We start from the raw sequence: 19,168 nt of genomic DNA, 5'->3' as shown, positions 1-19,168 counted from the left end.
ATTCAATTCTGCAGTTTGTAAGGACGACTGAGGAAAAGTCATTTACTGTTTGAAGAGAATCCCATTTTACAAAGAGACTTTGACATTTACTCAACTACTATTACTACAGACTGTTCATGTGAATTCTACATTTCTTTAGATTTTATTTAAACTTCATTTTTCAGCCTCAAAATATTCTCTTCAATAAATGGCAGCTTTTTTTAAATAAATACAATAAAAATCAATTCAGCTATACTTTCTATCTACATTACAGTGAAGACTCTAAGAGCGATTATATTATAAATAAAGAACTTGATAAAGCTGTTCTACATTTTCCTGAAACTCACCATGTGCTCTTTAAAATGAACAAATATTGAAAGTGACTTCATTTAAACTTAAAAGTACTTACAGTTAACATCCAGTCTGGTTCCTTCACCGAACGTGTACCACAGTGATACAAAGTGATGGAGGCATCGTACAAAAACCTCTGACTGTAGAGAGACACGGCTCTCTGACTTTGAAACAAACAAACCCAACACAAACAGCCTCAGCCTGTAAAACTCAGCTGATTCATATGAACATGAATCAAAAGAGAGTGACAGAAAATACTGACATTATTTTAGATTGATTTTATTTGTATTCAATATGTCAAATTCAAACTGAGTCTTCTGCATGTAACAATCCAAACAAACATTTCTTTACAAATATTTTCAGCTTCAACAAATCTCCATAAACAGCTCTGATACATTCCTGATCAATGTTCTGATAAAGTGATTGATCCATTGATAAACAGCATCATCAGATTGATCCCAGTCCCTGTTGGAGTCACTCAGTTCATTTCCATAGAGAGTCACTTTGCATCAGCAGCAGCATGCTCCAGTGCTCTGGGAGACTTTATAGTCCTGACACTTGAACACTGGATGATGACTGACAGCTGTCCTTCATCACAACAGAAATCCTCCTCATCAAAAACATGACTTTGACCTGTGTCCTCATCTGGACTCTGCTCTGCTGCTGCTTCACAGGTAAAGTCCAGAGAATCAAACTCCTCTCCTCTATGAACATCCGTCCCTCTGAAATGAAGCCCACAACAGCCCATGACGCTGCTTCATGTTTCTGTCTCTGTGTCCTCAGAGTCCAGAGGACAGGTCAGAGTGATTCAGCCTGGAGCAGTGACATCTGCTCTGGGAGGCTCCGTCACCATCAAATGTACGACCAGTCAGGATGTTTATGGCTCTAACTATTTAGCCTGGTACCAACAGAGAGATGGAGGAACTCCTAAACTGCTCATTTATTATGCTAGCAGCAGACATTCAGGAACTCCAGCTCGTATTACAGGCAGTGGATCAAAGTCTGACTTCACTCTGACCATCAGTGGAGTTCAAGCTGAAGATGCAGCAGTTTATTACTGTCAGAGTTATCACTACATCAACAGTCAGCATGTGTTCACACAGTGAAAAAGTGTCGTACAAAAACCTCCCTCAGTCAGACTGAACAGAAACTGAACTGACCGCTGCAGCTGGAAGCTGCACACACTGATACACTTCACTGAACACACAGTTACAGCTCTGATCTGATACCCTGTTTATAAAAATACTTCTTATACTTTCATTACAACATCAAATATTTTAGATAATTATAAAATCAAATATAAAACATTACAGGATGTATTTATGACAAAGTGTTGAATTGTTTTTAGTCACGTCCACATCTCATAAAGCAGCAGGACTTCTTCATCAGTATGTTACTATCTCTCCTCATCAGGATACATGATTGAGCTACACTGCTTCATACAGAGATGCTCACTGTTAGCTTGAATATTAAAAGCTATGACGAAAGAAAGAGGGAGCATAGTCACATGAACAGCATGTAAGAAACACACAGAATAGGTGAGGATGTCACAAACTGAGAAAGGCTGCAGTCAAATCATTAAACCAAAAGGGTGTCCTAAGACATTTTCTATCCAGTATTCCTTCACCTAGATGGACAACATTATGAGGTAGAGAAAAGATAAGAAGGAGCCTTCTTAAGGAATCAGGACAGTACAGCAACAGCAGTGCTGATAGTTGTGACTGCAGGATCTTTTCCCTCCAAACGTAACAGTGGTCATTATGGCCATCAGTTCGATTTTTGTTTCATCAGACCACAGGACATGGCTCCAAAAATTAAGCTCTTTGTCACTGTGTGCATTTGCAAACTTCAATCGGACAGTGTTATGTTTCATTTGGAGTAACGGCTTCCTCTGGGCTAAGCGGCCTTTCAGCCCATGTTGGTGCAATACTTGTTTCACTGTGGATAATGAGACACGCTTACAGATTACCATCACCATCTTCACAAGGTCTTTGGCTTTTGCTCTTGATAGACACATTTTGGACCAATGCCCATTTATCTTTGGGACAGAGAACCAGTCTCCTTCCTGAGCGGTATGATGGCTGGACATTCCCATGTTGCTTATACTTGCTTATAATTGTTTGAACCGAAGAATCAGGCATTTAGAAATTGCACCCAAGGATGAACCACACTTGTGCTAGTCTACGATTCTTTTTCTGATATCTTGGCTGATTTCTTTTGACTTTCCCATGCTGTTACACAAAGGAGCATTGTGTTTTAGGTGTGCCTTATAATACAATCACTGGTGTGTCTCCAACTAACTCAATTGTTGTCAAAAACCTATGAGAAGCTTCCATAGACATGACATCATGTGAGTGTTCCCACATTGCTTATAGGCATAGTAACATTACTGTATGTAAACTCCTGTCTTTGAAGAAAGTATTAAAAAATTAAAAAAAAAATCCTTCCTGCATTATTCTGGTATTTAGCAAATTGAAATAATTTCAGTAATCCTAGTCACCTAAGAGAAAAAGTTTAATCTGGTTCAATGTCAGAAAGTGAGAAAAAATATTGTGTGCCTTTTTATACAGTGTATGTAAACTTCTGGTTTCAACTGTATGTAGATAATATTACTTTATAGTTAACATCACCTTCTCTTCCCATCTTCCCTCAGCTTCATTAATCTGGTCAGAGGTTAAAGCATTTTCTGAGACTCAACATGGTTAAATGTAACACTTAACACATATTTTCTGTTTCTCTGAATGAATGCACCTGGAAAACCCCTGCTGTCTGTCATTGTACGCTCTGATTTCCACAGAGGAATGCACTGCTAAATTTGAGAGAGAAATACTAAAAAGCAGTGGAATTCCATGTCCAAATGTCCATGCAGCAAGAAAGAAATTCTAGCTAGAGTCCGGTTTTTGCAGTGTAAATGTTTCCAATAATAAAAATCAACCTACATAATAAGAAGGAGAGGTTTTCCATGACATCAGTTCCATCAGTGTGTGTGTCTGCTTCATGGAGCTCAAGCTGTCTCCCACAGATTTCCACTGCATCATTCACAAATGACTGAAAGTGTCAGTGCTGTCAGCAGTGAGGAGGAAAGAGCTCCAGCTGACTGACTCTGTGTCTTTGCATATGTGTCCTGCCTCTCTGCTTCCAGTTGTTAAGAGGACAGTGTTGATCAGTGTCTGTCCAGGCCTCTCAGAGCCACTGACACACCATCAGCACAATGATGATGTCACTGAGTCTACTGCTGGCCACCCTGGGGCTCCTTGTTCAGGGTGAGAGTCTCTGCTGAAAACTTTGCTTCAGGATGCAGCAGCTTCAGCACAGTGATGTTGTGCTGTGATGGAGAAAGACTGAACCAAGCAGCAGTGACCTTCTTCCATCTGTTCTCCATGTTAAAGAAATGATCCTCTTCTCTTTGGATGTTGATCATCTTCCTCCAAGCTGGATTGCTCTCAATATTCCTTCTCTTTTTCATCTTTTCCAGGTTCATCAGGACAAATCACCCTGACTCAGTCTGCTGGATCTCAGTCTGTTCTTCCAGGACAGACTGCAACCATCACATGTAAAAGTAGTTCAAGTATCAGTAACTACCTCCACTGGTACCTTCAGAAACCTGGAGAAGCTCCTAAACTCCTGATTTATCTTGCTACAACCCGTCAGTCTGGAGTTTCTGATCGTTTTAGTGGAAGTGGATCTGGGACTGTCTTCACTCTGACCATCAGTAGAGTTCAGGCTGAAGATTCAGGAGTTTATTACTGTCAGCAGAGTAGCAGCTTGTTCACACAGTGATACAATGCCGTACAAAAACCTCACACGGATAAAGAGGAACTGATCAACAGCTGCACAAAAACTACACAAGGTTAACAGCAGCATCATTTATAGTTTATATGATTTAATATATTGATTTTATATATTGCATTAAACCTTTTTGCTCTTAACTATGTAAAATTTAATATACAAATGCTGGAAATATTTAAGGATATATTTAATTAAATCTATTTTTTTTTTCTCTTGGAATCAGGTCCAAACAAACAGAAATTAAAACAGAGCTTTATTTAGAAAAGTGAATGTTTTACAGCAAAATCATTAAGTTCCTTTTTTTGTTTGTTTCTCTTTGCATAAAAAGGAAACATTACCAGTCACACTACAACAAAGTGTTGGGCAAATCACTCATTAATGTAATTAAAATACTGATTACTGATTATGTATTTCAAAAGCAACTACTCTACAACTACTCTACTACTAATTACTTTATTTCAAAAGTAATTAGTTACATTACTAGTTACATAGTTACTCCTTCCCACACCAACCATGCATTTTGCTAATCTCACAATAAACAAACTGAAGCTAGTCTCTCCTAACTTGGTAGCACTGTAACACAAATGTTTTACCAAACCCTTTCAACATTTCAATCATACAAAATAAAACCTGTCTGTCTTGACATTTTAACCTAAAATATATATTTATACTGTTGTGAATCTGCATACTGTAAAAAAATACATGTTCTTACATCTTTTTACAGTAACAATTTACTGTAATTTTTACAATAAAATGGTAGAATAAAAACATTATATTGCATTTTAGTTACTATGTATTTTTAGAGTGCTAACAACCAACTGTCACGTGTTTGGGGCGCTTCCGGTAGGATTGTTCTAATATTTGAACTGGTAGTAGGAAACATGCTATACTTTTGATTCATAATGTTATTTAGTCCATGACAACTTATGCAGCTAATAGATAACCTTATTTTCACATAAAAAAATCTAGGCTATCTATCTATCTGTGTGTTTAAACTAGAGATGTCCTGATCAGGTTTTTTTGACCTCAAGTCCGACTCCAAATCATTTTATTTTGAGTATCTGCCAATACCGAGTCCCGATCTGATACTTTTAGGGTTCTACAAGGGGACAACGGCAAAACGTCCTTCTTGAGGAGATCCAGCCACTTGCTGGGGAGGAAGGCACCCCAGGGGAGCAGCAGCCACAGGGAGGAAGCGCCTCGCTGAAGATTAAACGAAGAACTGGCGGCGAACTGGGCCAGATGCAGGTGTTAAGTACTGGTGGGTAATCACAGGATCACCATCCGGTGTGAATCATCTGCTGATCTCCACCCCACCTGCTGCTGCCACCGAGCACCCTGGCGTGCCTGAAAGAAAAAAAAAAGACAGCAAAAAGTCCCAGTGGGCCAAAACCCTAACACATTTGCTTCTGGCTTCCTTTACATACTTTCCATTCTCTGACAAAATTACAAACATTCCTCATTTGTGTATGTTGTTTTCAACTCCTTCTCCCAGAGGGTTTTGATATTTGTTGCTGAACTACTCAGCCTATAATTCAGCATCTTATAAAACAAATATAATTTTCTGCAATGTGTTTAAATTTGGAGGTCACACAATGCCTCATTTGTAAGTGTCTCCACATCTTCCCTTTTTCTTTTAAGTGGAATGTGTTAATTAAATCCACATCAGACATAAATCGTCCATCCCTATATAGATCTCCTATCGTGTGTATTCCACAGGTGTGCCACTGCCCCCAGAACAGAGGTGTTTCCCCAATACAGATAGCTGGGTTATTCCAGAGAGATGAATATTTTTGTATATGGTGTGGAAGTTTAAGCATTCTGTGTAGCTCAGAACAGACCCCATTAGAATGAATGATTACTGGATTCGTTGTAACAATTTTTTGAGACAATGTATGTATTGGCTTAAAGGGTGAACAAACATCTACTTCAATATTTAGCCACTCTCACACTCTTAGTCTGCTCCCAATATTTAACTAATTTAGCCAATTCATATGACAAATAATATAATGTGGGATTAGAAAGCCTTTTTCAATCTTTTCACCTTCCCATATGAAATGCTTAATTACATTCTGTCAGGGTTTGTGGTGTGGGAGGACACAGTTTGCAGGCAGAGCAGTTAAAGTTCCTTTTTTTAATGCCAGGAGGGCAAAAGGCAAAAAGTAACAAACTAAAAATCACACAATTACTGGCAAAACTAGGTGAGGCAAGAACAAGACACTTAACAAGGAAACAGGATCAAAAAAACAAGACGCTGCTTTATGTTTCTGTCATAGCATGACATAACCTGGATAACGTGGCTGTAGCGTGGCATGGCAAAGACGAAGACGAGACTAAAACACAATCCCCTTGGGTGACGACGAGACAAACTGGCAGGGAGTGCAGGGAAGACAAAGACTAAATACACAAGGGCCAGGGAAGACCACAAGACACAGGTGACACACATGAGGGCAGGGCAGGTAATAAAAACAAGGAGGGAAACCACAGGAAGTAAAACTCAAGACAATGCACAGGGAGGACAGGGCTACCAAAGAAAAACAGGAAGCACAAGACAAGACACAAGAACTAAACAAAAACCCAGAGAAACAAAACACTAGAACTACAGGAAAATAACAATAACTAAACACAGATTAAACTAAAAACCCAAAACAAGGAAAACAACACCAGGTCGTGACAAATTCCCATGTTGTTCAAAAATAGTTACAGTTACTGTGTACTGTAATTGGCAACATCTTAACCATATAATTAAATTGAGGGGCTATAATCATTTTAACGATATTAATCTTACCCCACATGGTGAGTTTGATCTTTTCCCATTTTTCAAATTGTGTCTTAACTGAAATTTAGTTGTGGTAACTCCTCCAAGTCTTTACTAAGTCTAACCCCTAGATATTGCATACTTTTCGGAACCCATTTGGACTTAATTTTCTCCACCATATGTGGATAACAGAAAGCTGATAATGACATAGCTTCACATTTATCCCAATTAATTATGTAACCTGGAACTTTGGAATAAGACTTTATTGTATCCATCAGATGTGGTAAGGAATTAAGTGGGTCAGTTTATTTACAAAGTGTTCAAAAAGGTGTGAAAGACAGATCAGTCAGTGGGATTTCCTGGGCAGAGGGTCTGTGTGGCTGATAGGAGGGAAAGTGTGGACAGAACACAGGAGTTTAAAAATTCAAAAACACACACAAAACATTCACAAAATGGCAGTCTGAATTTTGTCTTTGTTCAAGAGTTGTAATGTCTTTTAAGTTTAGTTTTTATGTGTCCAGAAGAGTTATTAATTTACTGTAAAGTGTGTTTTTTTTCTTTCCATCTCTCCAAGTTTTTAGCTACATATGAGAAATGACTCAGTTAATTTCCATAGAGAGTCACTTTGCATCAGCAGCAGCATGCTCCAGTGCTCTGGGAGACTTTATAGTCCTGACACTTGAACACTGGATGATGACTGACAGCTGACCTTCATCACAACAGAAATCCTCCTCAGCAAAAACATCAGCATCAGATGTAGTACCAGTCAGAATGTTAATGGAAATTGCCTATCCTAGTACCAACAGAGAGATGGAGGAACTCCTAAACTGCTCATTTATACTACTAGCAGCAGATATTCAGGAACTCCAGATCGTTTTACAGGCAGTGGATCAAAGTCTGACTTCACTCTGACCATCAGTGGAGTTCAGGCTGGAGATACAGCAGTTTATTACTGTCAGAGTGAACATTACATCAACAGTCAGTATGTGTTGACACAGTGAAAAAGTGTCGTACAAAAACCTCCCTCAGTCAGACTGAACAGAAACTGAACTGACTGCTGCAGCTGGAAGCTGCACACACTGACACACTTCACTGAACACACACATCAGTCACTGGTATAAACCGTCATACAGATCACACACTGTGTCAAAGTTAAAGCACACATAATTAAAAACATCCAGATCATAATGTTGAATAACAGTTTAGTACTCAAGTCACTTTATTCTGGTATTTAATCAAGCTATTCATTCACCTTGTGTTCATTCTATTTATCTATTTTTCTATATATTTTTTTCTTCTTACTTGTTCTGTTGCTGCTGTAACACTGAATTTCCCCTGTGGGGACTAATAAAGGATTATCTTATTATCTCTTAAATTAGCATGCTAATGATATGCTCATTGTAAATCTTTAAGATCCAAATTTTACCTCATGACCTTTTCTGTTAAATAATTTTGTAGTATTTATTTTCTATAATCAAAATAACAGTTTGATTAATGTAAATAATAATTTATTTATTAACATAAATAAACATGTTAAAAACATAATGTCACTTTTCATATTTACTATTAATGAACATGCTTTTGAACATGATTTACTGTAAGTATTGCACCAAAGATCAGAGTGAACCACTGCTCACTGATGAGTTTATTTTACTGACAGTTAAAGTTTGTTTTAGTTTTGCGATGATAATAATATCTGACTAATATAAAATAAATGAAATCACCTGATTGCATGAGTAGGTCCTCATAGTGTTTACATGTAATCAGCATTAGTACAAGCATGTGATTCTCTACCTTTTAATTCTAAATATAAATGCATTTTTATCCCAGACCATCTGTTTACAATAACCTCCCTTAATGTGTGTGTTTTTATTTGAATGGTTGTGAATTACATTAAATTATCTTTGTACTGTGAGACATGAATAACACACTGGAAGTAAAGATGCGTTCTATTATGTCTGTTTTTATTGCTTTAAAATGTTGACATGAGCTTTATGAGAAACAACAAACAGACTAAAGATGCAATAAAAGACAAAAAAACGAAGCAGACAGAATGATCAGAGTGTGAGCAGTATGAGAGTCACACTAAGAAAGCTCAGAATGGGAACACCGGTCTCTCCTCAGTGTGTGTGAGAGTGGAGTCTGGGAGCCCTGGGTGGCCTCACAGGTCACAGAGCCCACCCTCCCCCACTGGTCTGCATTAATGCTCAGGGTGCTGCTCCAGCTGTAGAGGCCGTCCTTCAGCATCGCGGGGCTCCTGCTCTCCTCCCAGCTGATGCTGCTGCTGCCATCGTCCAACTTCCAGGACAGCCTCCAGTCTGAGGGGAAGCCCTTGTTGGCCAGGCATGTGAGCGTGGCCTTCCCCTGCCGCAGCTCCTCACTGGAGGGGGGCAGCACCATCAGGGTGGGACGGGCATCACCTAGGAGACACACAGCAGCTTAGAGGACAGGCAGCACACAGCTGTCAATCAAAGAGCAGACACAGAGTGGATCTTCTCCTTGAGGAAGTTTCTGGCAGATGTTTTTCTGCTCCAGCAGTCACTGACTCGCACAGTGTTTCACTTCCCTTTAAGAAGCCTCTCATGCTTATCAGCACAGAGACAATCATCCTACAGTTTGACCTGAAATATGTCCAACTACACTGCTGATACAAGAAGCAACAACACTGTCATCAAATGTCTGAACTATACAAAGACTTAGAGGAAACAGAAAGGATGAATTGATGTGCATTTCAATCATCATTTACTTTGACATTTAAAATAAAATGAGAAAATAAAAACATCAGAGATTTGACACATTTCCAAATGTCCATCTTTATCTGCACTCTGTGCAGGTTTACTTGAAGAAAGTGATTCTGAATCCATCCTAATAACAGCTACTGTGCTGGAACATGAAAAAGTCATTTTAGGAGGAATGAATCTTTTTGCTTCAATTTCACTTTGACATGAAAGTGCACATAAAAGAGAAGAAAAGCTGATCTGAGTTCTCCTCCTTGATATGACAGCACACATAAAAACATCAAGACTAAAACTGGAACCGGTCTCCTTTAAACATTAAAAACATTTTAAACATGAATTCTAGACATTGTATTTAGTATTAAACACAGTTTGACTTACTTCCAAGATCCAGTCTGGTTCCTTCACCGAACGTGTACCACAGTGATACAAAGTGATGGAGGCGTCGTACAAAAACCTCTGACTGTAGAGAGACACGGCTCTCTGACTCTGAAACAAACAAACCCAACACAAACAGCCTCAGCCTGTAAAACTCAGCTGATTCATATGAACATGAATCAAAAGAGAGTGACAGAAAATACTGACATTATTTTAGATTGATTTCATTTGAATTCAATATGTCAAATTCAAACGGAGTCTTCTGCATGTAACAATCCAAACAAACATTTCTTTACAAATATTTTCAGCTGCAACAAATCTCCATAAACAGCTCTGATACATTCCTGATCAATGTTCTAATAAAGTGATTGATCCATTGATAAACAGCATCATCAGATTGATCCCAGTCCCTGTTGGAGTCACTCAGTTCATTTCCATAGAGAGTCACTTTGCATCAGCAGCAGCATGCTCCAGTGCTCTGGGAGACTTTATAGTCCTGACACTTGAACACTGGATGATGACTGACTGCTGTCCTTCATCACAACAGAAATCCTCCTCATCAAAAACATGACTTTGACCTGTGTCCTCATCTGGACTCTCCTCTGCTTCACTCAGGGTGAGGAACATCATTTCTCTGTGATGGAGTGTAGCTGAGTTTCACCTCAGTGTCTCATGTCCAGTGTTTCTTCTGTCTCCTCAGGGTCTGTTGGACAAAATGTTGTCCTGACTCAGCCAGCAGCCAAATCAGTGCAGCTTGGTCAGACTGTCTCTATAGACTGTAAGGCCAGTCCAACAGTAGCTCGCTATTCTGGTTCACAGTACTACCTGTCCTGGTACCAGCAGAAACCTGGAGAAGCTCCTAAACTCCTGATCTACATAACATCAGACAGATTTTCAGGAATCTCCTCCAGATTCAGTGGAAGTGGAGCAGGAAATGGAGCTGACTTCACTTTGACCATCAGTGGAGTTCAAGCTGAAGATGCAGCAGTTTATTACTGTCAGAGTTATCACTACATCAACAGTCAGTATGTGTTCACACAGTGAAAAAGTGTCGTACAAAAACCTCCCTCAGTCAAACTGAACAGAAACTGAACTGACTGCTGCAGCTGGAAGCTGCACACACTGACACTTCACTGAACACACACACAAAATGCTGTAAGAAGTTCACAGAGATAAAACACTGTATCTAAACACATCACAAATACCATAATTGTAGACACACTTTATATCTGGGTAATTACTTTCTATAGTGTACCTTTATTATTAAAATGTGTTTGGGTGATCATCTTTTACTTCACACAATATGAATCTTCCATCATTAATTGCTTGATTTAAACCTTTATCGTTTAGCTTCTCGATATTGTTTGTTTGTATTTTGTATTCCTCTGAATTAACTAACAGTGTCAGGGTTTGTGCGGGTGAAAGAGGACACAGGCGCAGAATGCGGTGCAGTACTCCAGCAGAGTCTTTATTAAAAAGCCAGGAGGGCAACAAGTCCAATGGTCAAAATCAAAATCACACACTCGGTGGAAAAATGCAAAAAGCAAAACAGGATCATAAAACAAGAGTTCCAGGAACAAAACATGGCAAGGCAAGGTTACCGGATTATTGTGAAGTCCAGGCTGGTAATGTGCACACACATTACCCAAGGTGACGAGAACAAACCCCAGGAGTGACCACGAGACAAACTGGCAGAGAGTGCAGGGAAGACAAAGACTATATACGCAGGGAGCAGGGTAGACAACGAGACACAGGTGACACACATGAGGGCAGGGCTGGTAATCAACAAGGAGGGAAAACACAGGAAGCAAAACTCAAGACAATACACAGGGAGGACAGGGCTACCAAAGTAAAACAGGAAACACAAGACAAGACTAGACAACTAAACACAAACCCAGGAAAACAAAACACCAGGACTACAGGAAAATAACAATAACTAAACACAGATCAAACTAAAAACCCAAAACAAGGACATCCAAAACCATAAATAACAACAAGTCGTGACAAACAGAGACAAACCCTGCTGTCTTCCTCAGAGGACTTTCATGTCTCTCACCCAGCAGCAGAGAAGAAATAATGTTTCAGCCTCTGTGAGACACTGAAAATTATTATTCTTAAGACTGAGAATTCTTCCATGACATCAGTTCCATCAGTGTGTGTGTCTGCTTCATGGAGATCAAGCTGTCTCCCACAGATTTCCACTGCATCATTCAGAAATGACTGAAAGTGTCAGTGCTGTCAGCAGTGAGGAGGAAAGAGCTCCAGCTGACTGACTCTGTGTCTTTGCATATGTGTCCTGCCTCTCTGCTTCCAGCCATTAAGAGGACGGTGTTGATCAGTGTCTGTCCAGGCCTTTCACAGCCACTGACACACCGGCAGCACAATGATGATGTCACTGAGTCTACTGCTGGCCACCCTGGGGCTCCTTGTTCAGGGTGAGAGTCTCTGCTGAAAACTTTGCTTCAGGATGCAGCAGCTTCAGCATAGTGATGTTGTGCTGTGATGGAGAAAGACTGAACCAAGCAGCAGTGACCTTCTTCCATCTGTTCTCCATGTTAAAGAAATGATTCTCTTCTCTTTGGATGTTGATCATCTTCCTCCAAGCTGGATTGCTCTCAATATTCCTTCTCCTCTTTTTCATCTTTTCCAGGTTCATCAGGACAAATCACTCTGACTCAGTCTGCTGGATCTCAGTCTGTTCTTCCAGGACAGACTGCAACCATCACATGTAAAAGTAGTTCAAGTATCAGTAACTACCTCCACTGGTACCTTCAGAAACCTGGAGAAGCTCCTAAACTCCTGATTTATCTTGCTACAACCCGTCAGTCTGGAGTTTCTGATCGTTTTAGTGGAAGTGGATCTGGGACTGTCTTCACTCTGACCATCAGTAGAGTTCAGGCTGAAGATTCAGGAGTTTATTACTGTCAGCAGAGTAGCAGCGTTCCGTTCACACAGTGATACAACGTCGTACAAAAACCTCACACGGATAAAGAGGAACTGATCAACAGCTGCACAAAAACTACACAAGGTTAACAGCAGCATCATTTATAGTTGATATGATTTAATATATTGATTTAATATATTGCATTAAACCGTTTTGCTCTTAACTATGTAACATTTAATATACAGCTGTTGGAAATATTTAAGGGTTTTAAATCTAATTTTTTTTCTCTTGGAATCAGGTCCAAATAAAGAGAAATTAAAACAGAGCTTTATTTAGAAAAGTGAATGTTTTACAGCAAAATCATTAAGTTCCTTTTTTTGTTTGTTTTTCTTTGTATAAAAAGGAAACATTACCAGTCACACTACAACAAAGTGTTGGGCAAGTCACTGTTATACTGTTGTGAATCTGCATACTGTAAAAAAAATACATGTTCTTATATCTTTGTACAGTAACAATTTACTGTAATTTTTACAATAAAATGGTAGAATAAAAACATTATATTGCATTTTAGTTACAATGTATTTTTAGAGTGCTAACAACCAACTGTCATGTATTTGGGACACTTCCGATTCTGTTTGGGAGACATCTCAGAAAATGTCTGTAAAACAGTCATTTTTAGTAGGATTGTTCTAATATTTGAACTGGTAGTAAGAAACATGATATACTTTTGATTCATAATGTTATTTAGTCCATGACAACTTATGCAGCTAATAGATAACCGTATTTTCACATAAAAAAAAAATCTAGGCGAGGCAAAACAAATCAGATTTCTGTGTGTTTAAACTAGAGATGTCCTGATCAGGTTTTTTTTTTACCTCAAGTCCGACTCCAAATGATTTTATTTTGAGTATCTGCTAATCTGATACTTTTAGGGATCTACAAGGGGACAAAGGCAAATAGCAAGTCACTCGCTGCAGTCATTTGGGCAATCCTCTACTTTGTGCCATATTAATGATACTGCAATGACTTTGGCTGCTATTGCAAGCACAACACGTGTGTGTGTGTGTGTGCGCACATTTAACACACGCAGCAGCTCATCGAGGTCTCAAACCCAGAACCTCTCACACCAAAGGCAACTGTCATACCCCTACACTACAAGACACAGAGCCACCCTGCACAGAAGGCGTTGACAGCCCTAATAAATATCCGAGTTCTGATTGGGAGGTAACGTGCGATTCCAATCGTGTCTGAAATCACATGATCGGGCCTGATTTCCGATCACGTGATCAGATCGGGACATCTCTAGTTTAAACCTGTCTATCTATGTACCAGTTACAGTCACAGTAATTCAGACAGCTCAACTAAAATGTCAGAGTGTTACAAACACACAGATACCAAGCTTTTTGTATGTGCTCCAAAGGTTCAAGGAAATCAACAAAAATCTAATTTTTGTGTGTTTTGCGTTTTTTGGGAAATAGAACCCTTGTAGGTAACAGGTTTATAAAGCAAATGTCTTCATATCACGTACGTCATGGTCAGTTATAAGCTGTGTCTCAATTCAGGGTCTGCATCCTTCGGAGTGTGCATTTTAAGGCCGCTTACGTCACAAAGCTGCGTGAAGGCTGTCCCAATTCGCCAAAAGTCAAAGGGTCCTTCAAATGCGTCCTCCAAATGCGTCCTCCTTTTGCCTGAATTTGGAGGATGCATCGCTACCATCCTTCGTGGCCTTAAATATCCCACAATGCTTTGCGGGCCTACTTTTTGTCCAATAGTACAATGACGGAAGCGAGCGGCAGCGGCACCGGCAGGAGTGCTGAATTCACATTTAAATGTAAGTAAAGAGCAGTAGATCGAGAGTTTTAAAATGCTAGTAGTGACAGCGGCATTAAAAAAATGAGTTTTATATTTACAAACATGATGTCCTGTTGATACGAGGCGCTGTAAACTAAACGTTTTGATTGGATGTTGTTTCTGGACTGTTTACTGTAGTATAGTATAAAGTATAGTTCATGTGAGGAGCAATATTATCGTTATTATATCAAACGGTCATTCTGCATGTTGTCATTTTGTTGTAGGAGGAGCAGAGGGAAACAGATGAAACCTGACAATTGATAACGGAGGACGTGAGGCTGGAGAGGGAGGGAGAGGAGAGAGGGGGGGGGGGGGAGAGCAGAGAAAGCACGGACAGACCTCAGCTCATACAGAGGATGTGGACAGCAGTGATTTTGATGTTCTGTGTTATTTAAATGGTTACTTATTAAATTGTATATTAAATTGTTCTTGTCTTTGTGTTCTTAAACTCTTCTAACCTTGTTACATTGTGTTTTCACCTATTTATAATTGAAGTAAACTTTTGAACAACTTCTCAGTGACAACAGTAAATCATTTATTGTTCTGTTATGTACAATATTTACAAAGATACAGTTTGAACATTTCTAACTATTTACCAGTGGGCATTATGAAAATGTACAGTTTATTATTTATAAAAGATCAGCAGAAAATACAATTCACAAAGAACATATATATAAATGTTTGGCTGAGCAGGAGTCCTTGGTGCTGCTGGACTGGACGATGCCACGGTGAAGACCTTGGAGTCCTCTGGCTGTGAGTGGGACATCATCTGGGGGAGGGGGGTGCCTGTCTCCTCTGTCCACCACATCGTCCATCAGGGTTTGCAGAGCTGACGATCGGCGGCTGCCATGTTACTAAAGATGTTTTTAAAAAGGGCAAAAATAAAAATAATAACTTCAACAGAGCGGCTTCCAACGCAGCTTAAAATATGAAAAGCTATAAAATATGTATCCTCACCCTCCAAAGGTGATGATGGTCAGTACACCTCCTCCAGAACAGACAGCTGGTCCTGCAGGGAGCCCCACTCTCCTCCACCCAGCAGTAATTCTCTGGTGTAGTGACAGACCTGATGCTTAATGACACATTAAAGCAGTGGTTTCAGGGTTATTTGCAGGGTTCTTACACATTTAGCTATTTAATTTAAAGTATTAAAATTACAAACAGACCCTGTATCAAGTCTTACAATTGAATAAAATATAAATTACATTTAGTCATATTTGTCTATCTACTGGTTATATATCTAGCGTTTGCTCAGTAACTGGTATATTAATTCTGATCAATAATATGGTTAAACAGCAGCTTACCGTCACCTCCCCACTGCGCTCTCCCAGCCTGAAGAAAATGAGCCGTCACCGGTTTTGCTGCTGCTGGAGCCGCCTCTCCTCTTCCTCCAACAACAAATAAATATATTTAAAAATTCCAAATTTCTAAATCCACACTGTTGTCCCGCTTGTTGTGTAGTCCGTGTTGTGTCGCTGTCGCTGCTTTTGTTTTTCCCGGGGCAAAATTTATGACGTCGCGTCACAATCAGGAAGTGCTTTGAAGGCCAGACCATCCCATTTACCAACGGTTGAGGATCCTCCGGAGGATCCTCAGGAGGACACGGCCTCCTGAGACCGCGTAGGCTGCGTCCTCCAAAGGATGCAGACCCTGAATTGAGACACAGCTATAGTTTCTCAGGAACGGTAAAAGCTAGAGACTTACAGTTTTTTTCTCCGAAAAGAGGACGCTTGCTATCCATGTATTCCGCTATGTTTTTGTGTTGTTTACAGGTTACGTAAGCATGCGTCAAAGTCAGCATCCAATCGGACGATCAAGTTTTTATTGATTTTCATATAGGTAGTTCCAAAAGTCTGCCCAGTCTGTGTTTTTATTCTCTGATTAGTTTTCAGTTTGCTAAGCATACATTCATAAGAGGCAGTCTCTGACATTGATTTAATCCAATCCTTCAATTCCAGGCCTTTTGTGGTCTTCCACTGCCCCAGGATGATCCTGCATGCTGTCACAAATCCAACCATATAAACTGAAAAAGCTCCCTTAGGGACATTCAACATTCATTGTGCTCATACTGCGTACTGTACTCTTATTTGGATTATAGTGACACTTATACTCTTATACTCTGTACTTAACTGCATTTAATGTAACTTGATACCTCTGGCACAAGAATTTCTGTCAGGGTTCGTTAGGAACACATGAAAACAAACCCCTCTAACAACAAGGACAAACTGGCACCCGGTGCAGGGGAGACAAAGACTAAATACAGAGGACCAGGGAAGACAATGAGGCACAGGTGACACACATGAGGGCAGGGCAGGTAATCAACAAGGAGGGAAAACACAGGAAGTAAAACACAAGACAATACACAGGGAGGACAGAACTACCAAAGTAAAACAGGAAACACAAGACAAAGACTAACTAACTAAACACAAGCCCAGGGAAATGAAACACCAGAACTACGGGAAAATAACAATAACTAAACACAGATCAAACTAAAAACCCAAAACAAGGAAAACTAAACCACAAATAAACACCAGGCTGTGACAATTTCCTTCGGGATTATTTTATCATTAACAACAACATTGATAAAAACAGTTTAAATATCTCCCCACTTTGAATTTACATTTCTGACATAAATAATCTGGCATTAATTTCATTCTGTGAATGTGTTAATTAAATCCTCATCACATCGTGTGTATTTCACAGGTGTACCACTGCCCCCAGAACACAGGTGTTTTCCCAACACAGATAGCTGGGTTATTCCAGAGAGATGAATATTTTTGTATATGGTGTGGAAGTTTAAGCATTCTGTGTAGCTCAGACCAGACCCCATTAGAATGAATGATTACTGGATTCGTTGTAACAATTTTTTGAGACAATGTATGTATTGGCTTAAAGGGCAAACAAACGTCTACTTCAATATTTAGCCATTCTCACACTCTTAGTCTGCTCCCAATATTTAACTAATTTAGCCATTTCAAATGACAAATAATATAATGTGAGATTGGAAAGCCCTATGCCACGTTTTTCTTTAGGGGCATATAATTTATTTAATTTTATTCTATCTTTTCACCTTCCCATATGAAATGCTTAACTAAATTCTGTCAGGGTTTGTGGTGTGGGAGGACACAGTTTGCAGAACAGCAGGCAGAGCAGTTAAATAAAGTTCCTTTATTATATAAATTATATAAATAAAGTTCCTTTATTTAACGCCAGGAGGGCAAAAGGCAAAAAGTAACAAACTAAAAATCACACAACTAGTGGCAAATTAGGTGAGGCAAGGACAAGACACTTAACAAGGAAACAGGATCAAAAAACAAGGTCCAAACGGATAGCATGACATAACCTGGATAACGTGGCTGTAGCGTGGCATGGCAAAGATGAAGACAAGACTAAAGCACAATCCCCTTGGGTGACGACGAGACAAACTGGCAGGGAGTGCAGGGAAGACAAAGACTAAATACACAAGGGCCAGGGAAGACCACAAGACACAGGTGACACACATGAGGGCAGGGCAGGTAATCAAACAAGGAGGGAAACCACAGGAAGTAAAACTCAAGACAATGCACAGGGAGGACAGGGCTACCAAAGAAAAACAGGAAGCACAAGACAAGAAGAACTAAACAAAAACCCAGAGAAACAAAACACTAGAACTACAGGAAAATAACAATAACTAAACACAGATTAAACTAAAAACCCAAAACAAGGAAAACAAAACCATAAACAACACCAGGTCGTGACAAATTCCCATATTGTTCAAAAATAGTTGGCGGTACTGTAATTGGCAACATCATAACCATATAATTAAATTGAGGGGCTATAATCATTTTAACGATATTAATCTTACCCCACATGGTGAGTTTGATCTTTTCCCATTTTTCAAATTGTGTCTTAACTGAAATTTAGTTGTGGTAACTCCTCCAAGTCTTTACTAAGTCTAACCCCTAGATATTGCATACTTTTCGGAACCCATTTGGACTTAATTTTCTCCACCATATGTGGATAACAGAAAGCTGATAATGGCATAGCTTCACATTTATCCCAATTAATTATGTAACCTGGAACTTTGGAATGAAACTTTATTGTATCCATCAGATGTGGTAAGGAATTAAGTGGGTCAGTAACAAGTGTATGGATATCATCTGTGTAGAGCATCAGTTTGTGTTCTTGTTGACCGCTAACTACCCCTTTGATTTCTGTATTTGTTTGAATACTCATTGCTAATATTTCTATAAAAATTATAAACAGCAGGGCTAAGGGAACATCCAAGAACATTAAATCATTTTGTGTTTATTCTGACATTTGTATCTGATCAGCTTTGTTTTTGTCTATTATTTTAAAAAAGTCATCAAATAATATAATAATAATAATAATAATTTTGTCCACTTGTGTGCCATGATGGATGAGCAGCTGACCATGAGTCTGACTCTGTTGCCTCTTGTTTTT

At 39.3% G+C, this 19,168-nt stretch overlaps 3 gene segments (V, D, J or C); 2 read left to right on the top strand and 1 right to left on the bottom strand.

Moving 5' to 3' along the window:
- Positions 1-3,508: 3,508 nt before the first annotated feature.
- On the top strand, positions 3,509-4,110 carry LOC114440399 (immunoglobulin kappa variable 2D-28-like). The segment is given in 2 exon segments: positions 3,509-3,593; positions 3,806-4,110. Coding segments are annotated over 2 exon segments (357 nt in total).
- Positions 4,111-8,814: 4,704 nt separating this feature from the next.
- Positions 8,815-10,054, bottom strand: LOC114440435 (Ig kappa-b4 chain C region-like). The segment is given in 2 exon segments: positions 8,815-9,297; positions 9,994-10,054. A coding segment is annotated over 1 exon segment (315 nt).
- Positions 10,055-12,306: 2,252 nt separating this feature from the next.
- Positions 12,307-12,948, top strand: LOC114440384 (immunoglobulin kappa variable 2D-28-like). The segment is given in 2 exon segments: positions 12,307-12,425; positions 12,641-12,948. Coding segments are annotated over 2 exon segments (360 nt in total).
- Positions 12,949-19,168: the final 6,220 nt, after the last annotated feature.

This window comes from Parambassis ranga, chromosome 1 (genome assembly GCF_900634625.1).
Source record: "Parambassis ranga chromosome 1, fParRan2.1, whole genome shotgun sequence".
NCBI classification, from domain to species: Eukaryota; Metazoa; Chordata; class Actinopteri; family Ambassidae; genus Parambassis; species Parambassis ranga.
This window is presented reverse-complemented; position numbering and strand designations above follow the sequence as displayed.